Source organism: Anoplophora glabripennis, unplaced genomic scaffold, assembly GCF_000390285.2.
Source record: "Anoplophora glabripennis isolate ALB-LARVAE unplaced genomic scaffold, Agla_2.0 scaffold915, whole genome shotgun sequence".
In the NCBI taxonomy this organism is placed as follows: Eukaryota; Metazoa; Arthropoda; class Insecta; order Coleoptera; family Cerambycidae; genus Anoplophora; species Anoplophora glabripennis.
In genome coordinates, this window is record NW_019416989.1 from 77,706 (window position 1) to 99,259 (window position 21,554).

The window sequence follows — 21,554 nt, forward strand, 5'->3', positions numbered from 1 at the left end:
GACCAATGTTTATAGGAACTTTTTTACTATTTTTGGCTCGACTTTCACCTCCTTATTTTGTACCAACTTTTCCAAACACTGCTGGAAACTGTTTTGGATTGCTGTAAGAACAAAGCTAATGTGATTGGTTATCTAAAGATCTATGCCGAATGTCACCAAGTTCCTTTTGGAATTTTTTTTCTACTAATGAACGTTTGTCTATGGAAAACTTTTTGCTTAAACGACATTTTCTATCTTCTATTTCAATCTGGCTTAGGAATGTCAGTCGTCCTTGTTTCAAAGAAGGGTTCTTTATTTTAGTATATTGTTCCTCGTATTTTACTAGGCGTCAATGGAGGATAATGGTCATTTAAAATCGAAACGATTTCTGGTACCTTTAGAAACATTTAATTTAAAATAAATTAATAAAAACATAAAAAGTATCTTTTATATTTCTTATACTTACTTACTAGTTTAAGTATATTGTACCTCATAAATCTATTAAACGCATGTGGTGTCTGTTAACTTTGACGATTGTATTTGTTTTGGATATTTTTTAGATTAATTCCATATACATATATCCCAAGTTAAAAATATTTTGGAAAATTCAGATTTATTTTATAAAGTTAGCAGTGTGGACACTTTAACATTTTCTTGACATTTCTTTAGCCTTTTGGCAAGTCCTGGCCAGACTAAAATTATCGACTAAATAACTTACTAAGTCTATAACAAAAATTGTATAAATAACTAAAATTGACAGTTAAAAAGATTTCTTTGGTAGTATGTGGTCTTTTTTCAAAATTAATTTAGGAAAAAAATCTTATGCGATTGAATTTGTGCTCCAACTCCTGGTAACTAGAGGCTTTCCAAGTCGCTTGCCTATAGTTTGGACGTGGTATCCAATACTAATGAGGGCTTCATGATCCAGCATCTTCCTGCCATCAAAAATATATGCTGGCTTCATCATACGTTCATAAATTTTCTTATAATCTAGCGTCTGAAATTCAAATATTATTTTGAAAAATATGAAGAAATGACAAGATTGAATCAATTAATTTTTTCACACTTAAAAAATACTGCTACTTTTTTGTAACAATCTGACAGAAAATGAAATCGGATCAAAGATAACCTACCGTGAATTCACTCCATTCGGTACAAACAACAACTGCATGGCATCCTTCTGATGCTGTATAAGCATCCTTACAGACCAAGACGTTTTTCCGAATTTCTTCCGGTGATTCGCAAATCGTTGGATGAGTCAAGTCCTCGAATATTCTGATTTCTTCAACCTAAAAAGTACTTGTAAATTGTTACCCGTCTTATGATAAATTATCTTCTTAATATATTAATCTTACAAGTACACAAAAAAGTGGTATGTTTTGCGGATTGGATCCAAGTACTTGGATAACCGAAACCGATTCTGCCTTGGAAATGCTCCATCACCCTTAATTTTCTATTTATTGCTAAAAAACGATACTTCAACATAAAAGGCAGCAAAAACTTAGCTCTGGAAAATATTCATTGATCTCACTGCATATTTTTAGTGGCTTAACAGAAAGAACAACAGAGTTCACCCGAAGCTGAAGAGTACCAAGAATAAGTCTTTGAATATCCAAAATATGCCATAGGCACCACGATTATGATGCGTCGACTCGTTTCCAAGGCTGTATCCAAGAAGGAGCCCACTGAATGCAGATAATTGGCTGCTTTTTGGCAAATAAGAACAAATTGAAGGATGATGAAACACTTCTCGTGGCAGATTCAGTTTTTGGAGATACCTAAGATGGCATGCACTGTAATAAATAGTATGGCAAAATTCCTCCAACTTTCCTGGTAACCTGTTACCTGTTGCTGTTCGAGTAAAATCCATGTAACATTTATGTAATATTAAAATATATACCGACATTAATTTTACTTGAACATTTCATGGAAATTTTCCCATACTTTTTATTGCAATGTGGGTCCCATCCCTCTTTTTGTGCTATTTTAACTAAAAATCTAACTAATAAAGAAATAATCTTTGTACAGGGTGGTTGATTTTCGATAGTTTTATAGGGTACAGCCAAAACGGTGATAGATACAAAGAATCTGATATCGATGTCCCGTCCTCTTTTTTGAGTTTACTTCGCTGGTACCAAAAGGTCTTGGCTAACTTGATTGGTTTTAGATATACAGGATTTTTTTGAAAAATGGCCCATTTACATTAACCTCTCTATCTCCGTTGTCATTCAATTTAGAAGAAAAAAGTGTGGACATTATTATTTGTTCTATTTTTTATTAGGAAGTCATTGGCGTACTCAGATTTTTTACAAATCGCACAGTTTTTCCGATATTACATAAACATAGGTTTTTTAAATAGAACACCCTGTATTTGGCCATCCCGTTAAATAGCATTTTTTTACATTTTCAGCCGTATATACTAATAGATACTTTTTATTTGCCTAAATGAAGAAAAATATAAAAAATATATAGACATTTTTTCAGTTGCCCATGAGATTTATTTAGTATTGGTCTCTTCGCTTTCTATTATCATTTTTATATTAAGCACATAACTTAGACTAAAAAATTAATATAAAAAATAAATTAGATTATCCATTTATCTTTACTTAATAGGTTTAATTATAGGTACACCTTATAACTATTATCTAAACATAAACTAAACAAAAATAACAACTATAAAATGAGAGAAACAACAATAAAACAAAAATGACATAACAAAGTCACAGCAAGTGCTCGAATTGTCGGCCATTTGCGTTGATACATAATTGACAATGGAGCGGGTTGCATTGTAAATGTGGATATTTGACACCCGCTGAATATAGTTTTCAAAATGTTCCCTTAGCTCCTCGACATTATTAGCTCTATACTTATAAATTTTGTCTTTAACAAATTCTATAGGGGTTAGGTCTGGTGACCTAGGCGGCCACCTGTTTGGTCCGTACGTACCGATCCAATTGTCCCCGAAATTATGATTTAATAATTCTCTAACTATGTGGGAATTATGTGGAGGTGCACCATCATGCTGAAAAAACATATTATATTGTTGAGCTTAGTTCGTCCAGCAATTCAATAATATTTTCTTGTAAAATTCTCACATATCTCTGAGCGTTAAGGTTTTCATCGTACATTTCGTAAGCTAACACTCTATTGTGGAAGAGAGCTACCCATACATGAAAACCAAACCGCCCTTGTTGAATTTTGGCCACAGTTTGGTGAGGATTCACATCTGACCAATAACTCGCATTATGCCGGTTGAATATACCTTCGCTGCTTATAATAGCCTCGTCGGTCCAAATAACATTTTGAAAAAAATTGGGGTATACGTATATGAGTTTGCTGCAAAAACCATAGGCAGAAAATGACGCGTCTCTTTTCATCTCCTGAATGCAAATGGTGGACTTTTCTTATAGTATATGGTCGAAAATTGTGTTTTTTTTCTCAATGCTTTGAATTTACGAATTCCTATCGTTCTTTGAATTTATCTGCTGGATACAATGAGATTTGCGACAACAAAAGCTAAAGTATTGATTTCATCATTTTCTCTATTCTGTATATTATAAGATTTAGCTCTCGGTTTTTGAAAAGAACGAAACTCACACAAGTTATCATAGAGTCGGCTAAAAATTCTCTTTTCTGGCTGATGACGCTCTGGGTATCTCTCCAAATATAAGTTTAAAGCTGTCACTATTTTTTTCACTTTCAATGTAACACTCCAACATTTGAACTTTGTGAAGATTTTCGTACACCATTTTTATACTTTTCAAAATTAAAACCAAGTAATAGACGTTTAACAAGCTTTCAATCAGTCAAAAATAAACTAACTGTCAATATTAAACAACAAAAGACGAATAAATAAAATAACATGGCCAACTGAAAAAATATCTATATCTACATTTTTGCATTTTTCTTCATTTAGGCAAATAAAAAGTATCTATTATTATATATGGCTGAAAAGGTAAAAAAAATGCTACTCAACGGGATGGCCAAATACAGGGTGTTCTATTTAAAAAAACCTATGTTTATGTAATATCGGAGAAATTGTGGGATTTGTAAAAAATCTGAGTACGCCAATGACTTCCTAATAAAAAATAGAAGAAATAATGTCAACACTTTTTTCTTCTAAATTGAATGACAACGGAGATAGAGAGGTTAATGTAAATGGGCCATATTTCAAAAAAACCCTGTATATCTAAAACTAATCAAGTTAGCCAAGACCTTTTGGTACCAGCGAAGTAAACTCAAAAAAAGAGGACGGGACATCGATATCAGATTTTTTTGTATCTATCACCGTTTTGGCTGTACCCTATAAAACTATCGAAAATCAACCACCCTGTACAGTTTGATCTGAAATAGGCGTGGTATTAATTTGTCAAGAACAAAAACTTGTTTGAATATAAACGAATGTCCCCTGGAAAGCATGCATATATCTCCAAAAAATGTCTAATCTACTACATTTTTGCAACTGTTTTCATAAAGAGTAACTATTTATAAAAAATATGTTTTTTAATATATTTTTGCTGAATAAGTGATTATCACTGATTTCAATGCTGAACTGTGTGTTCACAAATTCCGTTTCAAATATTTTTACCTTAACTTTTAAATCAAAATTACTTCAAAACAATTGATACTAAAGTACCCCTAAACTGTAAAATTTCTTAATTTTGGTTCAAACAGTAGAAAGAAAGATCCAGATACGAAAAAGGTTCCCAGGTTTCAGTGTTTTATATTGCATGGTTTAGGACATATATGGAAGAAAGAACGGCAGAAATTCACCTTTAAGGGACTGTTGACCCTTGGAACTTTTTCATTTATTTGCAGTTGACTGTGCTGCTAAAATATTGTAAACTAATTTCGTAACGCTCTGTGTAGTTATATTTGAGTTTTAAAACTAAATGCTACCTTGGGATCATAGATTTTTAAAGTGGCCCCTTCATCAAGTAAAGTTTTCGCCACGTATACTGCTGGACTCTCCCTTGTGTCTCCAGTATTACATTTGAAGGCGAATCCTAATATACATATCTTCTTTCCACTGACAGTATTTAACAGTGATTCGATAATTTTTGCCGTAAAACGAGACTTTTGATATTCATTCATGTCGATTACTTGTTGCCAGTACGCAGCTACTTCGGGCAAATTGAGACACTGGCATATGTATACCAAATTCAGGATGTCCTTTTGGAAACAGCTCCCACCGAAACCAATAGAGAAAATACATAAATTAAATACAGCTTAACTACAGTGTTTGTAAGCACTTTTGTTGAATATCATGATGAATTTTTTTCTAGTTACCAGTTTTTAAAAAATATGATTTTTATTTGACAAAAAATCAAATAATACAAATTAAAAAAAAATAAATATTGGAGAAGATCCTTGTCAGAAAATAGTTTTGCATTTAACAATAAATTGTTTAAGAAAATGGTCGGAACATTATTACAATTCACTACATGTAAAATTTAAGATTACCGACTTGATAAATTAAAATTATCTATAAAAAAGACATCTATATGTATAAGATATATAAAAATTACGCCAATACGCCACGTGTTTCGAAATTAGAACGGAGACATAATACAGTTATGACAAAATCTGAAAAAATATATATATAAATATATATATAAAATATCCTGAAAATTAAAAAAGAAATTAAAACAACTTCTTTTGACTCCAATTTATTGAAGCTAGGAAATTTTCCCGTTATTTGTTTTTATACTTATCAATATAACTTGACCAATTTCTCTATCAGTTTATTGAAACAAAAAGTGTAGAACGAGTAGGTATGAACGTACTTTTGACAGTTTTCTTACATAAATATGTTGAACCATTATTAAAATTATAAAACGATTTATACAGAGTGTTTTTTTACAACTCAACAGCTCCTACAAAATCGATGTAAGTATGGTGATAATAACCGTTCATTACTTTTTCCTTTTTCGGATAATTTCGGATTTTTTATTTGGAAGTTTTTGGGTCTGTTATAGAAGTTTGATTAAATGAGCGTTGGGTACAAAACAATATTTTTTAAATGTCTACGTCACTGAACTGAAATTACAGTCAACCTACAAAATCGGAACCTACTGGCACTTTGTTAAGTATTGTAGTATGGGTGGCAAGATAATGTATACATTTAAAAAATATTTTTTTTAACCCAAAATGGTCATTTAATCAAAATTTTACAAGAGGCCCAAAAACTTTCAAATGGTATCACCTATCAAATAAAATATAGTTGTCATTATTGCCCGAATTGGAAAAAAGTTATGAACGGATATTCTCACCATACATCAATCTTGTAGAAGTTGTAAAAAAACACTCTGTATAACACCTAAATGTGTAGATTGAAAGCAAAAGTCCACACGCAAAAAACTATTAAAATCGAATAATACGTATTCGAGTTATTTACAAAATTCAAAAAAAGTTCACGAACTTTGAGGCCATCTAGCGGCTAAACGAAACGATTTTGGATATAGTTGAATTAGCCTCAATCTTCCTATTTTGAGTCCACGAATCTGTGGTTTTCTGTTGTACACGTTATTCTGGGACACCCTGTATCTGTAGTAATTAAATAACTAACTAAATATGTTTCCCTGAAGGCTTTCTATAATAATATATGAACAATTAATAGTCCACAGTACAGGCCCCCCCTGGAAAGTTGATTACCACATACTTTATAACTCCTGAGGGGCATCCTTTTGACGAGTCTACCACATTTTTCCTCTACGACTTTTCTCGATTCCTCCGCTTTTCCACTCGGAAAAGTCCAAAAACATGGCAATTTCCCGGGGTCTTGAAAACTCAAGACCACATCTTTTATTTTTAGCCTAAGTAACTGGAAATTTTGTTGCAAATGCGGATTTAAATTTGTCCGACAGAAATTCTTCCGACATTGACGTATCTACCGGTCGAAACATGCCAAAATAACAGGGTATTGAAAATAAATTACCACATAGGTAATTTTTAGTAAAATTACTTGTAAATAATTAATTCAGTCAAAAAGTATTGTTGTCCGACAAATTTCAAGCCGCGTTTTTTCAGTCCGACAACTGGAAATCGGAATTTTCTCGGGATATGATAAATCGATTACCACATGTCGGACAAAAATAACACACGATAGAAAAGTGTTTTTTATAAGCAAAAATTGTAATGTCTGACAAAAATATATCCGCAAATTATTATCAGTCCGACAAAAAATGATGAAAAAGATTTCGTAAAAAATGTGCACATGTATTTATAATTTCTAATAAGGTATTTTCATGTATTAAGCAAAATTCCATATAAATATACAATACAGGGTGTTTCAGAAAGACCTCCCGTAAATACAGGGGGTGAGGACGACAAAAAATAAGAATTTTTTGTCATATGAACTATATGTCTATCTCCTCAAGCTTACTTTGAAAAAAGTCGTTTATTTTATAGTGTAATATTGTAAGAGTTTAATTAAAAGCCTCTTTTCTCGAAAATCGTCCACATTAGGAAGTTCTAATAAGAGTACATTATTTTTAGAAAATAAAATTGTACAATAAAAATTGGAGCCCGAATGGTAAAAAACCTAACCTAAAAAAAGTAGAACTTAAAATGTAATAAGAATGTAGCATAACTAGCGCCCTCTATGAAATATACAAAAAATAATTAGACTAACATATTTGGCACCCTTAAAAACCCCGGACTACCAAATTTCATAAAAATATTTCGCACCGTTTGGAAATTTTCATAAAAATGTTATTTAAAAAGTTTTACTTTGTCTCTCTGTATCTCGAAAACAAGAGGAGATAGATAGTTCATAAGACAAAAAATTCTCATTTTTTGTCGTACTATCACCCCTTTATTTACGGGAGGTCTTTCTGAAACACCCTGTATATATTTTTCGTTTTATTCTTGTAATTGTAAATCTCTATATGCTCAATTTAGCCAAATAAATATCGAGAAAAGAATTAAACGATTTCAAAAAAGTATGTATGGTGTAAAAAAATTATGCACAAAAGTTTTGGGATTTTCTTTTAGAAAAATAGGAAAATTTTTGTAAAGAAAAATAACAAACGCGAATGAAAACTTGAAAGAGAAAAAAGGATTTTTATATCAAGTATAATATTAATTTATTTAGAAATAATGCATTATGCACTAAGATCGTATTAATCGCCTCAAAAATAACTTCATTTGTTTATAACTTTTAAATTTTTAAGCATAAAATAAGCAATATTATAATTATTTATTTGAAACAAATAATAATTTACATAATAATAATTAATAACCATTTATAAATATGAAATTTTTGGAGTGAAAAAATTAAATTTCATCACGTTTATTGATTTATTGATTTTTTAATAATTTGCGGACATTAAATCGTCGGACACTTATATCACTATTTTGTACAGTAAATTTAAAAGTGGAAAAAATGAAAATTAGATATGTGGTAATCGATTTTTCATACCCCGTGAAAATTCCGATTTCCAGCTGTCGGACTGAAAAAACGCGGCTTGAAATTTGTCGGACAACAATACTTTTTGACTGAATTAATTATTTACAATTAATTTTACTAAAAATTACCTATGTGGTAATTGATTTTCAATACCCTGTTATTTTGGCATGTTTCGACCGGTAGACACGTCAATGTCGGAGGAATTTCTGTCGGACAAATTTAAATCGGCATTTGCAACAAAATTTCCAGTTACTTAAGCTAAAAATAAAAGATGTGGTCTTGAGTTTTCAAGACCCCGGGAAATTGTCATGTTTTTGGACTTTTCCGAGTGGAAAAGCGGAGGAATCGAGAAAAGTCGCAGAGGAAAAATGTGGTAGACTCGTCAAAAGGAAGCGCCTCAGGAGTTATAAAGTATGTGGTAATCAACTTACTATAATGCTTTTGTATATTTACCTACTGATGGTTGCAAAAATTTTGAGCCAATTCTGGAATCAAAACCAACAGCTCTAGCTACTTCTGATACATCTGCGCCAGTGGCTTCACATACTGCAGACAAGGAATTTATACTGGATATTCTCTGAGCTAACAAAGCATTTGCCGCCTAAATAAAACTTATTATGTTATGGCGAAGAGCACAACAATTTTAATAAGGTTTACATACCAATTTTGACAATTCAGATGACCAAGTATTTGTGGTCAAAATTTTTTTTCTGGGTATCCAATGTTCGTAAATACTGCATAATTTTTCTATCGCCTCTTTGCCCCCAGCAGACTCTTCTCCACCAATTAAAACTCTGTCCGCGTTCAGTAGGTCATTTATTGCAGTTCCTGGAAAATTTCGCCTGTACATAACTTGCTGCAATCTATAGTTTATAGGTAATACTTTAGAACAAAAACACAATTCAGCCAGTTGAAAGTTATTTTCGAAGTTCTGCTTCTTTAATGTGTTTTACTGTAGTAAAAGTAACTAACAAGTTACGATTAAAGTTTCCAGTGAGGTAGGTACTAACTGAAGGTCTGTCATTTTTCACTTTACCAGGAAAATGCCTTGGAAGACACCTATTAGTGAAATCCATAGTTATTAAAGGCAATTTGCAAGTTGGTGTTAGTTTATATGAATTTGTGTGGCTCTGCAATTCTATTCAGGTACTTTATACAACAAATTTATTAAATTTATAGTTGCTTGACGTTCTGGTAAATGTAATTCAAAACTATTTTTTCGTCCAACGACACATTTAGCAAAAAAATTTCTCTACTGCAAGTACATCAAGTGTTGGAAGCGATTTTTTAAATAATTGGACTACTTTGGAGGATTAAATAGTTCATAAACCATCTACTAGTGAAAACAAACATGACAAGGGATATCCTTTATAGGTTGTTCTAATTTCACTATAAATGTTTATAATAAATAACATTATTTTCGTTAAAGAACAAATTTTAATTTTTAATTCAGCGCAGTAAAAATGCTTCTAATTTAAATGGGGCACTTTAGTGCCTGGCAGTTGTCACTAAAACTACACCTTCAATGTCGATCAGCGAAAAATTTGTTTTTATCCATAATCACCTTATGATCGGACTTTTATCCACATATATGAACCGTCTAAAGTGATACTTTATCCACTAGTGCAATAAAGTAACTTCATATCACTAGTAGAATGATGAAAAAATAATAAACCTATAATAAATCCATTTATTTACTTATTAACATTAACATTTACATTTATGGTAATAGAATTTGGCAATTCGCAGCATCGACAGGCACCAGCTTAAAATAATTCAAAGTTCACTATATACTTAATGACATGTAAAGGGTAAACAGATATTGCCTTAATCATTAAATATTCTGCATCGGAAGCCCCAAGTCAAAAATTCTTTAATATATGCCCATTCCAATACTGCAGCATTTTTTGCTTTGTATCCTCTCCATTCACTCTTCAAATAAGCAGTAACCTTGTTATATTTTCCAATATCTATATTTTTGTAGACCTTTATAACGAGCGTTCAAATAAAAACTAATGACTATATAACTTTATTTTAAAGAATAATCGTGATAACAATAACAAACAATTAAAGGAGCTGCGGAAAGTGTCCCCCTCCTTGTTCCAAGCACTTTTCACACCTGTTCCTCAAATAATTAAAGACATTTTCTAAGATGCTCGGGGTATTGTTAATTTCACGAATCTTGTCTATAAGTCGAGCCTGCAGATGGTTTAAATCAGGAATAGGCAGTTCAAAAATAGTGTTTTTAAGGTAAGGCCACAAAAAGAAATCACACGGCGTAATATCACATGACCTCGGTGGAAATTCATGTTCAGCATTGAGACTTATTAGTCGATTTTGGAAAACTTCCCTCAACATATTCATCGTCTCGCCTGCCGTATGTGCCCTTGCGCCATCTTGTTGAAAGTAAAAGTTTGTAATTTCGTTTTCTTCCAGCTGGTTAACAAAAGGAGCGATAATTTCTTCTCTATACCTTTGCGCAGTAAGAGTACCATTAAAAAAAATAGGTCCATAAATCCTCCTTCGATTGAGAGCACACCAAACTCCAATTTTTTGAGCGTGTAGAGGGCCCTCGACAAAAAAGTTATCTGGTTTTTCAGAAGACCACATTCTCATATTCTGTGAGTTTACGTAACCACTTAAATGAAACCAGGCTTCATCAGAAAAAAAGGTGATATTATGAAGTTCACCGTAGTTGTTTAAAAACCATTCACAAAATACAGCCCGTCGCGGAAAATCAACTTCATGAAGTTCTTGCTGACAAGTTAAACGATAGGAGAACAAACGCAAATCTTTTTTTAACACTGTGTGGCAGGTACCGACTGATACTCCCACCATTTGTGATAAAACACGTACAGAAGTTCTTGGCGCATTTTCCATTATTTGTTGGACATTTTCTTTTAATTCTTCAGTCCGCTTTTTAGGTCGGCCGCTTCCTTCTTTTCTTGTTACACTGCCCGTTTCACGAAAAACATTAACACAACGCTGAACTGCACTTTGAAAAATTTTGTACTCAACAACGCCGGGAAATTGATTTTGAAATTCTATGAAACATTCCTCAATAGAATACTTCCATATTCCATCAATCTTGCGTCCATTTCTAAAGTAGGACTCTATGATAAACACTTTTTGTTCTTGAGAAAACACCATTTTAAACGCTTTTTAAAACGAAAATATTCAAATTGATAGCGGCGATATAGCGCTTTGACAGAGACGTTTAAGTTCATTTGCTATACGCTACGCCCTACGTCCAAATTTTCAGAACCAACTTGACCACGTTTTTATTTGAACGCTCGTTAGTTGCCTCCAACATCGAATACTTCGACCACAAATACGATAGCATGACTTCTTCATTTATTGTCATTACTCTTCGTTTTTCCCTCCATTCGTTAAGTTCGGCCAACACTTTTTGTAATGTTCCCTGGATTTCGCTGGCAATAAATCGAAAATTGCTTCTTGAACTTCTTCAAAAACAGCCACAGGAACACAATTACTATCTTGCATTTTTACCAAATTCAGATAGAACCGTTTATTAAATAACTGATAATAAACAACGTACCATAACAACCAGTAAATATAAGAAAACCTACCGCGTTTAATTGACTACTAGCAAGAAATATCAAGTCGTGCGAATATTTTTTTATTAAATTCCAATCTTGTAAAAAGTCAAAAACCTGAATAGGTAATATTTTTAAAGATCAAATATTTCAAATAATATTTCAAGATCAATTAAGTATTCTGACACTTACCTTCTGCTAAAAATTCCGGATTTGACAAAATCTGATAGGAGACCCCCGGTTTTTGATTAGCAATAAAAATTTTTGCTATGCTTTCCGCTGCCCTAACAGGAACGGTGCTCTTTTCAACGACGATTTTATTATTTTTTGCGATGTCTGCGATCATTCTGGCTGCTTCTTCGACATATTTTAAGTCTGCGGCCCTACCCTGTGTAAAAAATTACATCAGTTTTTTTGTGTTCAATCAACCAATACACAGTAATTTATTTAAATTGCAGTTGCTTATTAAATATAATTTTTCAGAATCTAATATCCGTTCGGTACAATACGCAACAGTGGCGGCTGGTGAAAATTAAATTGGTCATATTTAATGTTTTTAGGGAATGATTTCTATGCTCAGAAAGAGAACAGTTATGAACGAACGGAATTTGCGAAATAAAATATTGTCAATTCTCTGTTGCATGAGATCGTTACCTTCCGATCATCTGGGTTATTATCGAATGCCAAAAAATCTGTACCAGATGATTTCTGCAGATGTTAATGACATACAAAAAAAGTCACAGGAATGCTTGATGAAATCAGCAGAGATAATGACACTTGCAGATCTGCTCAAAAACAACCTGCTTCTTTCGGAAGAATTTTATTGGAATATTTTCCATATTTTTTAATGTAGTGACGATGTTTGACGTACTAATTATGGGATAGGACAATGACGTGGCACATGTCCTATTAAAATCTTAGACGAAGTTTGTTTCCTTTGTAAAAAAAATAAATATTTTGAAAATTAGATAAATACATTTACTTTCAGTTAATCATACTAAGAATTTTTTTTTAATTTTATCTGAATGGGTCAAAATAAGTCTAAGCATTGTATAAGTAAATATTTACTTATACAATGGTCTAAGACATACTTGAATAAAAAGAAAATAATTCCAAATAACTCCTGAAGGAATTTTATGAAGGATAGTACAGTATTGCACTCTCAAAAAATGCAACAATTGTATGTCGTTATGTCTCGGGCACATTTCATAAGAATTTTTTTTATTAATTTGTGATACATCCACTATTGAAATAGGCAAAGAATGTGATTAACAACCTGTATAGACTTAATAGTAACATTTTTTATTACTAGGTGATACTAAAATTTGAAAATACTGACCTTTCCATTCCCAATGACTTTAGTTGGTGTATTTACGGAAATAAATATTAAATCGGCTTCTAAAATTGCAGTGCTCACATCATTCGAAAAAAATAAGTTTTTCCCTCTACACAATTTAACGACTTCGTCCAAACCAGGCTAAAAGAATAATACTCATTGCCTATGTTTTAATACAGTCATTGCTGAAAATCAGCTGTAACCTCCGAATTCTTTGAAACTGCATGGATTTGCATGAAAATTTAGAATAAGGCTCATCTTAGGCTCAAGTTCAAAAGTGACATAAGCCCGATTGACGCTTTTTGTTTTTTGGGGTAAAAACTACCCCTAAGTGAAAAAAAATGAATAAATTAAGTTTTATGCATTTTATTGATAAAAATCTTGTTCAAGCACAAAGATTAAATAATGTTCTATGTTCTCGAATATGTTTTGATATATTTGAGCTTTTCGACCCTTTATTTAAACCTTAAAAACTACCCTGTGCAAAAAAATAATGATAAAAATTACTTTTTAAAGATTTGGAATGATTAAATCGTGCAATTATTTAAAATAAAAGTTACCTTATAGCTAATAAAAGAATTTTTCCTATTCAACACCTAAAAACCACCCATGTATTGACAAAAATGATAAAAAAATACTTTTTAAAAGCTTGGAATGCTTTAACGGTGCAATTATTTAAAATCAAAATTCCCTCATTGTTTATGAAAGAATTTGTATCTCGTAACAATTTTCAACCCTTATAAATTCACCCTGTGCTAAAAAAATGATAAAAAATTACATTTTAAATCTTGGAATGCTATAATTATGCATAATTTAAAATAAAAATTCCCTTATATTGTTTATGAAAGAATATTTTACTTTTGCCAATTTCAACTCTTATAAACCACCCTTTTACCAATGTTAATGTAAAATATTTTTATTATAATCGATTTTTAAATATAAATCAATCATAAAAAATTGCTAAGCTGCATATAAATAATCACGCTAAATTTTTTTACTTATTTTATTTGTATAATATAATATATAACATATAAAAATGAGAAATCCTATTTTGCTCCGAAAAAATGTCATTGGATTTTTTACCATAACGTGGTTAATTTTCAATTTAAAATGCTTTTTTGTAGGATACTATAGTATCCTACAAAAAAGCATTTTAAAGATAATTTCAAGAGCTGTAAGATCGTTTGCATATAAAAGCTTTTATGTCCTTCGTTTTTTAAAGAGAAAGGATCGAAGGGCTTGGACCAGGTCGTTTTTTCACTGAAATGGCTACTTCAAGCGGCGATATCTTCTTTATTTTTTATGTTATAGGAATATAAAAAAAGCAAAATATTTGTTAAAAAAAGCTACATATTTGTTGTCTATAATTTTTTACGTATCTTTCATAGTTTCAGAGTTATTATGTAAATAAGGCAATTTTTTTTAATAATGAAAAATACGTTTTCAACTTTTACCGTACATTATTAAAAAAATATGCATTCTAAACCGGTATAACTTCAGAATCGTATGAAAAACACTAAAACAAAACTAATTGTAAAGGGTCTACGATTAATTTTAATTCTGATGGAAATGGTACAGCGTTTACTGCTCATTTTCCCTTAAAAAATATGAGCAACCCATCTGTTTTTGACGATAACTCCTTTTCCCAGTTTTGATCTAATTAACTTTTATAAGTGCGCATTTTGAAGGTCTTTTTGAGTACTACAATAAACTCCAGGAGCGTTATACACGTAAAATTAATCCTTTTTCCGTTATTTGACGTTGAATACATCGATTCGAGTATTCCCCCCAAAACAAGTCCCCTTCCACAAACTATATTTCGCTTTGTATCGGACGTACAACACTTTTTAAAAAACGATTTTCTTTGATTATGTATAAGCTACATTTTTGTTCATTACACTTTTTTAAATAAAATGCGTAGTTTTTGAGTTATTCATATATAAATCAATGGAAAGTGGGTCCCAGTCGATTTTGCTGAAATTGCAGTATGTTATAATTTTTGACTTTCTGATCAAAAGTTGTCATGGGCCCAAAGTGATCCTAGGAATTAAATTGAGATTGAATTGACCTTGATTTGATTTCCAGGTGACCTTATGGGGCTCAGTTATACCCGAATTCAGGTTCAGCGACCTCAAAAGCATACATATTTACAAGTTAACATTCGTGAAAGGCCTTTTCTTTACTTTGACCTTGAAATCATCTTAACTTGACCTAAATGTGACGTTGTAGGGCTAAGCCATCCCCGAATTCAGTTCCCTCCCAAAAATAACTTATATACGCACTGGTTCAATACAAGCCTTTCCTTTAGTTTGATCTTGAAATGACCTTGAATTGACTTGAAGGTGATCTTTATGGTTGCTCTATCTTTATATTCAGATTCTGCGAGTCCAAAATCCTATACACTCACTGGTCAAAATTCAATACAAGTCCTTTCTTCAGTTTGACCTTGAAACGACCTTTACCTGACCTCCAGGTGACCTTAGATAGCTAAGCTATCCCCGAATTCAAGTTCAGAGATCCCAAAAGTATTGTAAATGAAAAATTGCAACTCCAGTATAGTGTCTATATGGTGTGGAAAATTACTCCAAAAATTAGAATATGAAATTAAAAAAAAAACATTCATCTGTTAGTAATTTTCACAGCTTAAACATATTTGGTACAACTCATTGTCATACTCAACCCTAATGGTATAAATGTAACTATGATTCCACTTTTTATGATATTGTGTTTATTGGGAATCAATTATTTCTGATAAAATAAATTGTACAAACTATAAATCAACATAATATTAATTTGTTCATCAGGTTTGAGGTAAATACCTAATTAATACCAATTGTACGAATACATATTTAATTAATTTAAAAAATATGTATTTCTAACAAAGAATATTGACTTTAAACAAATAAACAAATAAATACTCACTGAAAATGAATAAATAAGAATATCATACCTCAAAAATAGGAAGTTTATCAGAGTTCCATTGGGCTATCCGTTCCTTGCTTAAATCTACCACAGTGACTTTAATCTCGGGACATTTTAATGCAATTACACTACAAGTTGGTCCGCCAACATATCCAGCTCCCAAGCAACAGATACTTTTGATCGCCATTTGTTATTCACATTAAAGTACCTAAGTAAATAAATTAGGTATAAATTAGTTGTTATTAAAAATATGCTAAAAAAAAGTGAAAATTTAAGTTAGATATTAAGTTGAATAACAATAATTTAGTAACATGTTTATACAAGTACTTCTGATGAAAAAAGTGGAGACTAAATATCAGATATTATCATGGATTAGAACATATTTCATTCTCTCGTGATGTAGGTATGAAGGTATGTAGGTAATTGTAAAATAAGAATACAATAAAAAGTCCACAACCACCCCAAAACACAAAATACTGAAAATAAACTTTCTCTAAAATCTTGCTAGACCTATTAATTATATTTAGGACACTCTTTTTATCCCTAAAGTTATGAATTATTATTTTTTACGCTGTTATCTTGTTTGCTTGTGCTGAAATAGCAAAAATCGTTAGCTCCAACAATACCGTGATATAAACAGCCCACGCATGGTGCGTATCAATCACGAGCAGATTTCGGTGATAATATAAAGTAGGGGGAAATTCGTAAATAGATATCGCCACTAGAATGGGCAATACGGATCCTTTTAGCGATCCGCGAAATGTATAAAGAATCGCATCGAAAGATCAGCATTAAAAGTTCTGCATCAAAAGATCTGCAGTTGTACTTGTACAGAGCACAAATGATTCCAAGCCACGTGTCCAGAAATTTTATTTATATCAGTAATTTTATTTATTTCACATTGACAATTGAATATCGGTAAAATTAAAAGAATAAGATCAAGATTACATTAAAACACAACATTCTCTTTTTCTGTTTTACCGGCTGGTGATTCGTGTAATTTTCACGAAATTCTATTCAACCAATCAGAGATTGCATTATCTGGAGCGTAGATGTAACGGTTTTTCATTGTTCATTGTAACCGAATCATTAATATTGGTAACTACAGGGTTTAGGAATTTTCGTTACCAGTATGGTCTTTCCGATCTCAATTGTAGGCCAAAGAGCTACATACCTACCAGCTTCGGTCGTTACGCAGCAACTCGGCATTGAAAAACTTGTTCCCATATTTATTTAGCCATACCCATATACAGGTCTGGTCGAACAGTTAAAAAATGCGCGCGCGGGCAAACGGCGCACAAACACAGCCGCACTGGGCGACCGGTCATAAATTTCAATTGTTGACAAATTGTCTAGCAGTGCAGTGCAAATCAACTGACTTCGGAAAGACTATATCAATTGTGCAATGTTGGGTCGCCTAAGTTCGATGGTCACGAAACATTTATGATGGCTTTACATGAACTTATTGTAGATGCGTGCACTTGTCGATAACTCGTTCCTATTTCGTATTTTGTCTCTTGTGTCACATTCTCTATACCTACATATTGAGATAAATCACAAATTTGAAATTTAAATATAATACAAAATTAACAAATGTCAAAGGATGACAGAATTAAAGGTAGATACAAATTCGATATTAGGATGAAAAACGATTATGTAAATAAAAAATTAATAAACGATAAATCAAGAAATTATAAATCAAAATTTATGTTATTAGAATCTAAGCATTGTAAATAGTAGATAGGAAAGTTGAAGTGAAGTGAAAGAAAGGAAGAGAACGTTATAAGAATATAAAGGAAGGTGTAAGGACCTTAAGGAATAGTGAGGATCAAGGGAAAAACAAAAGAAAGAAGAAAAAAGAAATTAGATACAAAAATAAAAAGGAAAGTGGAAGGAAAAGTAAAAAATTGACGAATTTAGAATTATAATAAATTGGAGAAGAATAGCAATATTAAAAGGAATTACGAAATTATATGCACGTTGTTGTTTCAAGAAGATTTAAAAAGTAGTTTTCTGCAAGATGGATCTAATATGTTCATGGATAGAAGTAGAATCCATATTACAGTTCCTAAAGATTTAAAACCCAGGATTATGAAAGAAGGTACATCATTTTATTATACTGCAGTGAGAATTAATCCAATTATAGAGAATTGCAATTGTCAGTAAAGACTGACAGATCTGTGAATATTAAAACTAAGATAGACGAAACATTACAGATAGGAAGATTGAAGGTAAAGACTTACCTTTAATAATGTTTTGTTAAACCAGAACAAGTTATTTACAAAGAACATAAATACAATTCATATACATATTTGTGAACAAAACTTTATGACAGGAACAGTCAAATAACTGTCAAGTATTAGTTTTTCTTCTATAATAAGGTTGTTGGAAATTAGTTTTAGAATTATGATATTTTAAATATCTGCAACTAGTTATACAAACAATTTTATATAAAATATATATATAATTTTGATAGTATAATTAAATAATAATCATTTATATAAGGTTGGTTATATATAAAATGAAAACAATTTAGAATATAGTATTGTATTTCAATTTAATAATGTTAAAACTGATTTATTGTTTAAATTTGCTTGTAGGGATACAAGATATATTGAATTTGTTGAACCATCTTTGAGTTTATAATTTATAATACAGACATAATTTGTGATTTGAGTTTTAATTTTGTTGTTTCTATAATTGTGCTATATTGTTGCTAGAACTGACCCCTAGATGAGTGTTTGTGAATAAAAAAAAATATCAAAGTATAGTTACCTTATAATAATTTCAATTTAATAATAATAATAACATAAATTAATTCAAATAAGTAATTTAAATTTAATTTTGATATTATTATATATAAAAAAAATTATTAAATTAATATTAAATACCTATAAATTATAAAGTTTGCAATTATTACAATATAATTTAATTCAATTAAAATATAAGAAACATATAACTATCGCATTACATGTTTCAAATTCGCCCTTTTTTTACAAAGTACAGCCACAGTTAAAGTACAAATTGCTTTTTGTGTTTAACTTATTTATGAAATTAATTTAAGGCGATGTAATTTGCACATTTTTTGTAAACAACATTATTATAAATTCATTTATTAGCAGAACCGTGAACTTCAGCAGAACACGGAGCAATATATTGCGCTCAGTTTAAGAAGATATCAAATAATTTACAAGCGAAATAACTTCAAATTTATTTTTGATCAAAGGGTTCAATAATTAAATACGAAATGCACATCATTCTGCCAATTGTCTTTTACATTGTAAATATCGTTTCAGGCTCAATTGTTTCGCAGTTTCGTATCGGCATTTTAATATTTAAGTTCCTGTGCGCTAAACATTTTAAACGATGACAATCTTGGTGACTGTATTCCGTTAAATAAATTTTATTACATTTTGTAAGTTGTTTATGAACGAATTTGCAATAAAAACTGTACTATATAGCATTCAGATTGCTTCATTAGTTTGGGTTTTATAAGCAAAAAAACTAAAAAAATGCTTTGTTTTACATAAAAAAGTTTATAAAAAATTAATTAATGATAAATTGAAATAGGAAACATATAAGCATGTATCTGCAGACTGTCTTTTACATGATGGCACAGTCGTTTGCTACTAGTATTGTCACAAAATCACCGATTTAATACTCTAATTGATTGGTCTAATTTCCACTGGATATCCGCAAGATTTATATGTATGATGCGGATCTTTCCCACCACCATAATTTCGTGTTCAAGAATCTTGTTTTTCCTTAGAGGTTATAAAATAAAGTAGAACCTTTATCAAATTGTCGTTACCACAGTATCGTGGACAACGGATTCTTTAATATAAAAAAGATTTGACGTTTCTAACACCAGCTGAAATTACCTATACTTTTAATTCAGCAAACGCGGCTTTCAGATAAATATTTCATAAAGCAATGATTCAACGTAACTTTTTCATAGTATTTATAAAACTACAAATCAGCAGCTAAAAAAAATTATAAACGTACTCACTTTTATTAAGAATTTACTTACTGTCGTACGATTATCTCAAGTTTATCTTGATCTACCACACAAGTAACCTACTAACCACTGCTACTTGCCACTGTGCCACACCACAATTTAGGCACCACTCCACTAAGATTTATATCAGCAGGTAAAATATCCAGCTGTAGCAATTCCTGAATTAAAACTATATTGGTCAAAAAAATCTTAATTTAAATTTAATTTTAAAAATTACATACCTGCACTGATTTTGTTGAATTAAGTATATGGAATAACACATAAAATCAAACAAATCATTCAAATCGTTTTCCTTTGAAAATAAAAAAATGAATGATGTACTGCAAATAATGGATTTGGCTTTCGGTATTGACATTAGCAGTAATCTTAGACAAGTTAATCTTGAACTCTAAGGCATAAATCACTATGTCAACACGTTATTCGATAAATCTGTATCCAATTTTAAAATAAAATATATTTTGTGACAATACACCATTGATATAATAAGCATGTAAATTATTATTTTGAAAGTAAAAATTTATTATCTTACTTGTTAAAATGAAAGTTTGTTCATTGAATAAACCAAAGGTAAGTATTTAAACATTTGATAAACATATATAATACTTTAATTTTATTTTATAAAAGTTATTAAATATGCTGCACTTTCTGACAAGTTAATAACCGTTTAATATACATTATGTGACAGGTATTAAAATATTAATTATTAATATTATTAAAACATTTATGGTTAATTGCAATATCAATAAAGTATTAAAGTACATGTACCTTAGATTTAAGATTTAAATATATTGAGGGGCCTTACCTATTTGCAATTTGTTGGATATATTTACACACTTACTTCTGTTAATAATAATTTTAGAATTGTTTATATAAGGTTGATGGTGATATTATCTAAATAAAGAAAATATACCTATATAAACATTTAGATAAGATAAAATCGAAAAAAAACACTTAGTTATATAATATATAATTATATGACTAATATAATTTAATAATTTTAATATTTCCGATGCAAGGAAAATATACAATTTCTAATTTAATTAAACATTGTTTTTTTATTTGTATTCCAGTTTACATGTATTCGAATACATAACCCGAGTTATTGAAAGATGTGTCTTTATTACTCAGAGCTAACATGTCGTTTATGATGGCGCTCCACCACATTTCACGGTAGATGTATTTGAACTAAAGATTCTCTCGTGGATGGATCGTTAGAGGGATAATGTTCCTGTTACCTGTACGTTCACCAGACTTAACACTTTGCGACTATTATCTTTGGGGCACTCTGAAAACAACAGTGCATGGCTTCCACATCTAACACTGAAGAAGAGT

At 30.8% G+C, this 21,554-nt stretch overlaps 1 protein-coding gene across 3 annotated transcripts; it reads right to left on the bottom strand.

The window, feature by feature from the left end:
• Positions 1–382: 382 nt before the first annotated feature.
• LOC108915237 (UDP-glucose 6-dehydrogenase-like) lies at positions 383–21,070 on the bottom strand. Of its 3 annotated transcripts, none has more exons than XM_018721211.1 (11): positions 21,025–21,066; positions 20,444–20,610; positions 20,235–20,380; positions 16,233–16,412; positions 13,286–13,423; positions 12,139–12,334; positions 9,051–9,217; positions 8,843–8,990; positions 4,879–5,177; positions 1,113–1,268; positions 383–976 (listed from the first exon to the last, which is right to left on the bottom strand). In XM_018721211.1, the coding sequence occupies exons 4-11, from the start codon at positions 16,389–16,391 to the stop codon at positions 800–802; spliced, it is 1,440 nt and encodes a 479-aa protein (XP_018576727.1). In that variant the 5' UTR covers positions 16,392–16,412; positions 20,235–20,380; positions 20,444–20,610; positions 21,025–21,066; the 3' UTR covers positions 383–799. The 3 variants fall into 3 exon arrangements, with proteins under 3 accessions (XP_018576727.1, XP_018576728.1, XP_018576729.1); XM_018721212.1 differs by having other exon boundaries at positions 20,214–20,380; XM_018721213.1 differs by lacking the exons at positions 20,235–20,380; positions 20,444–20,610 and having other exon boundaries at positions 21,025–21,070.
• Between the last annotated feature and the right edge of the window lie 484 nt (positions 21,071–21,554).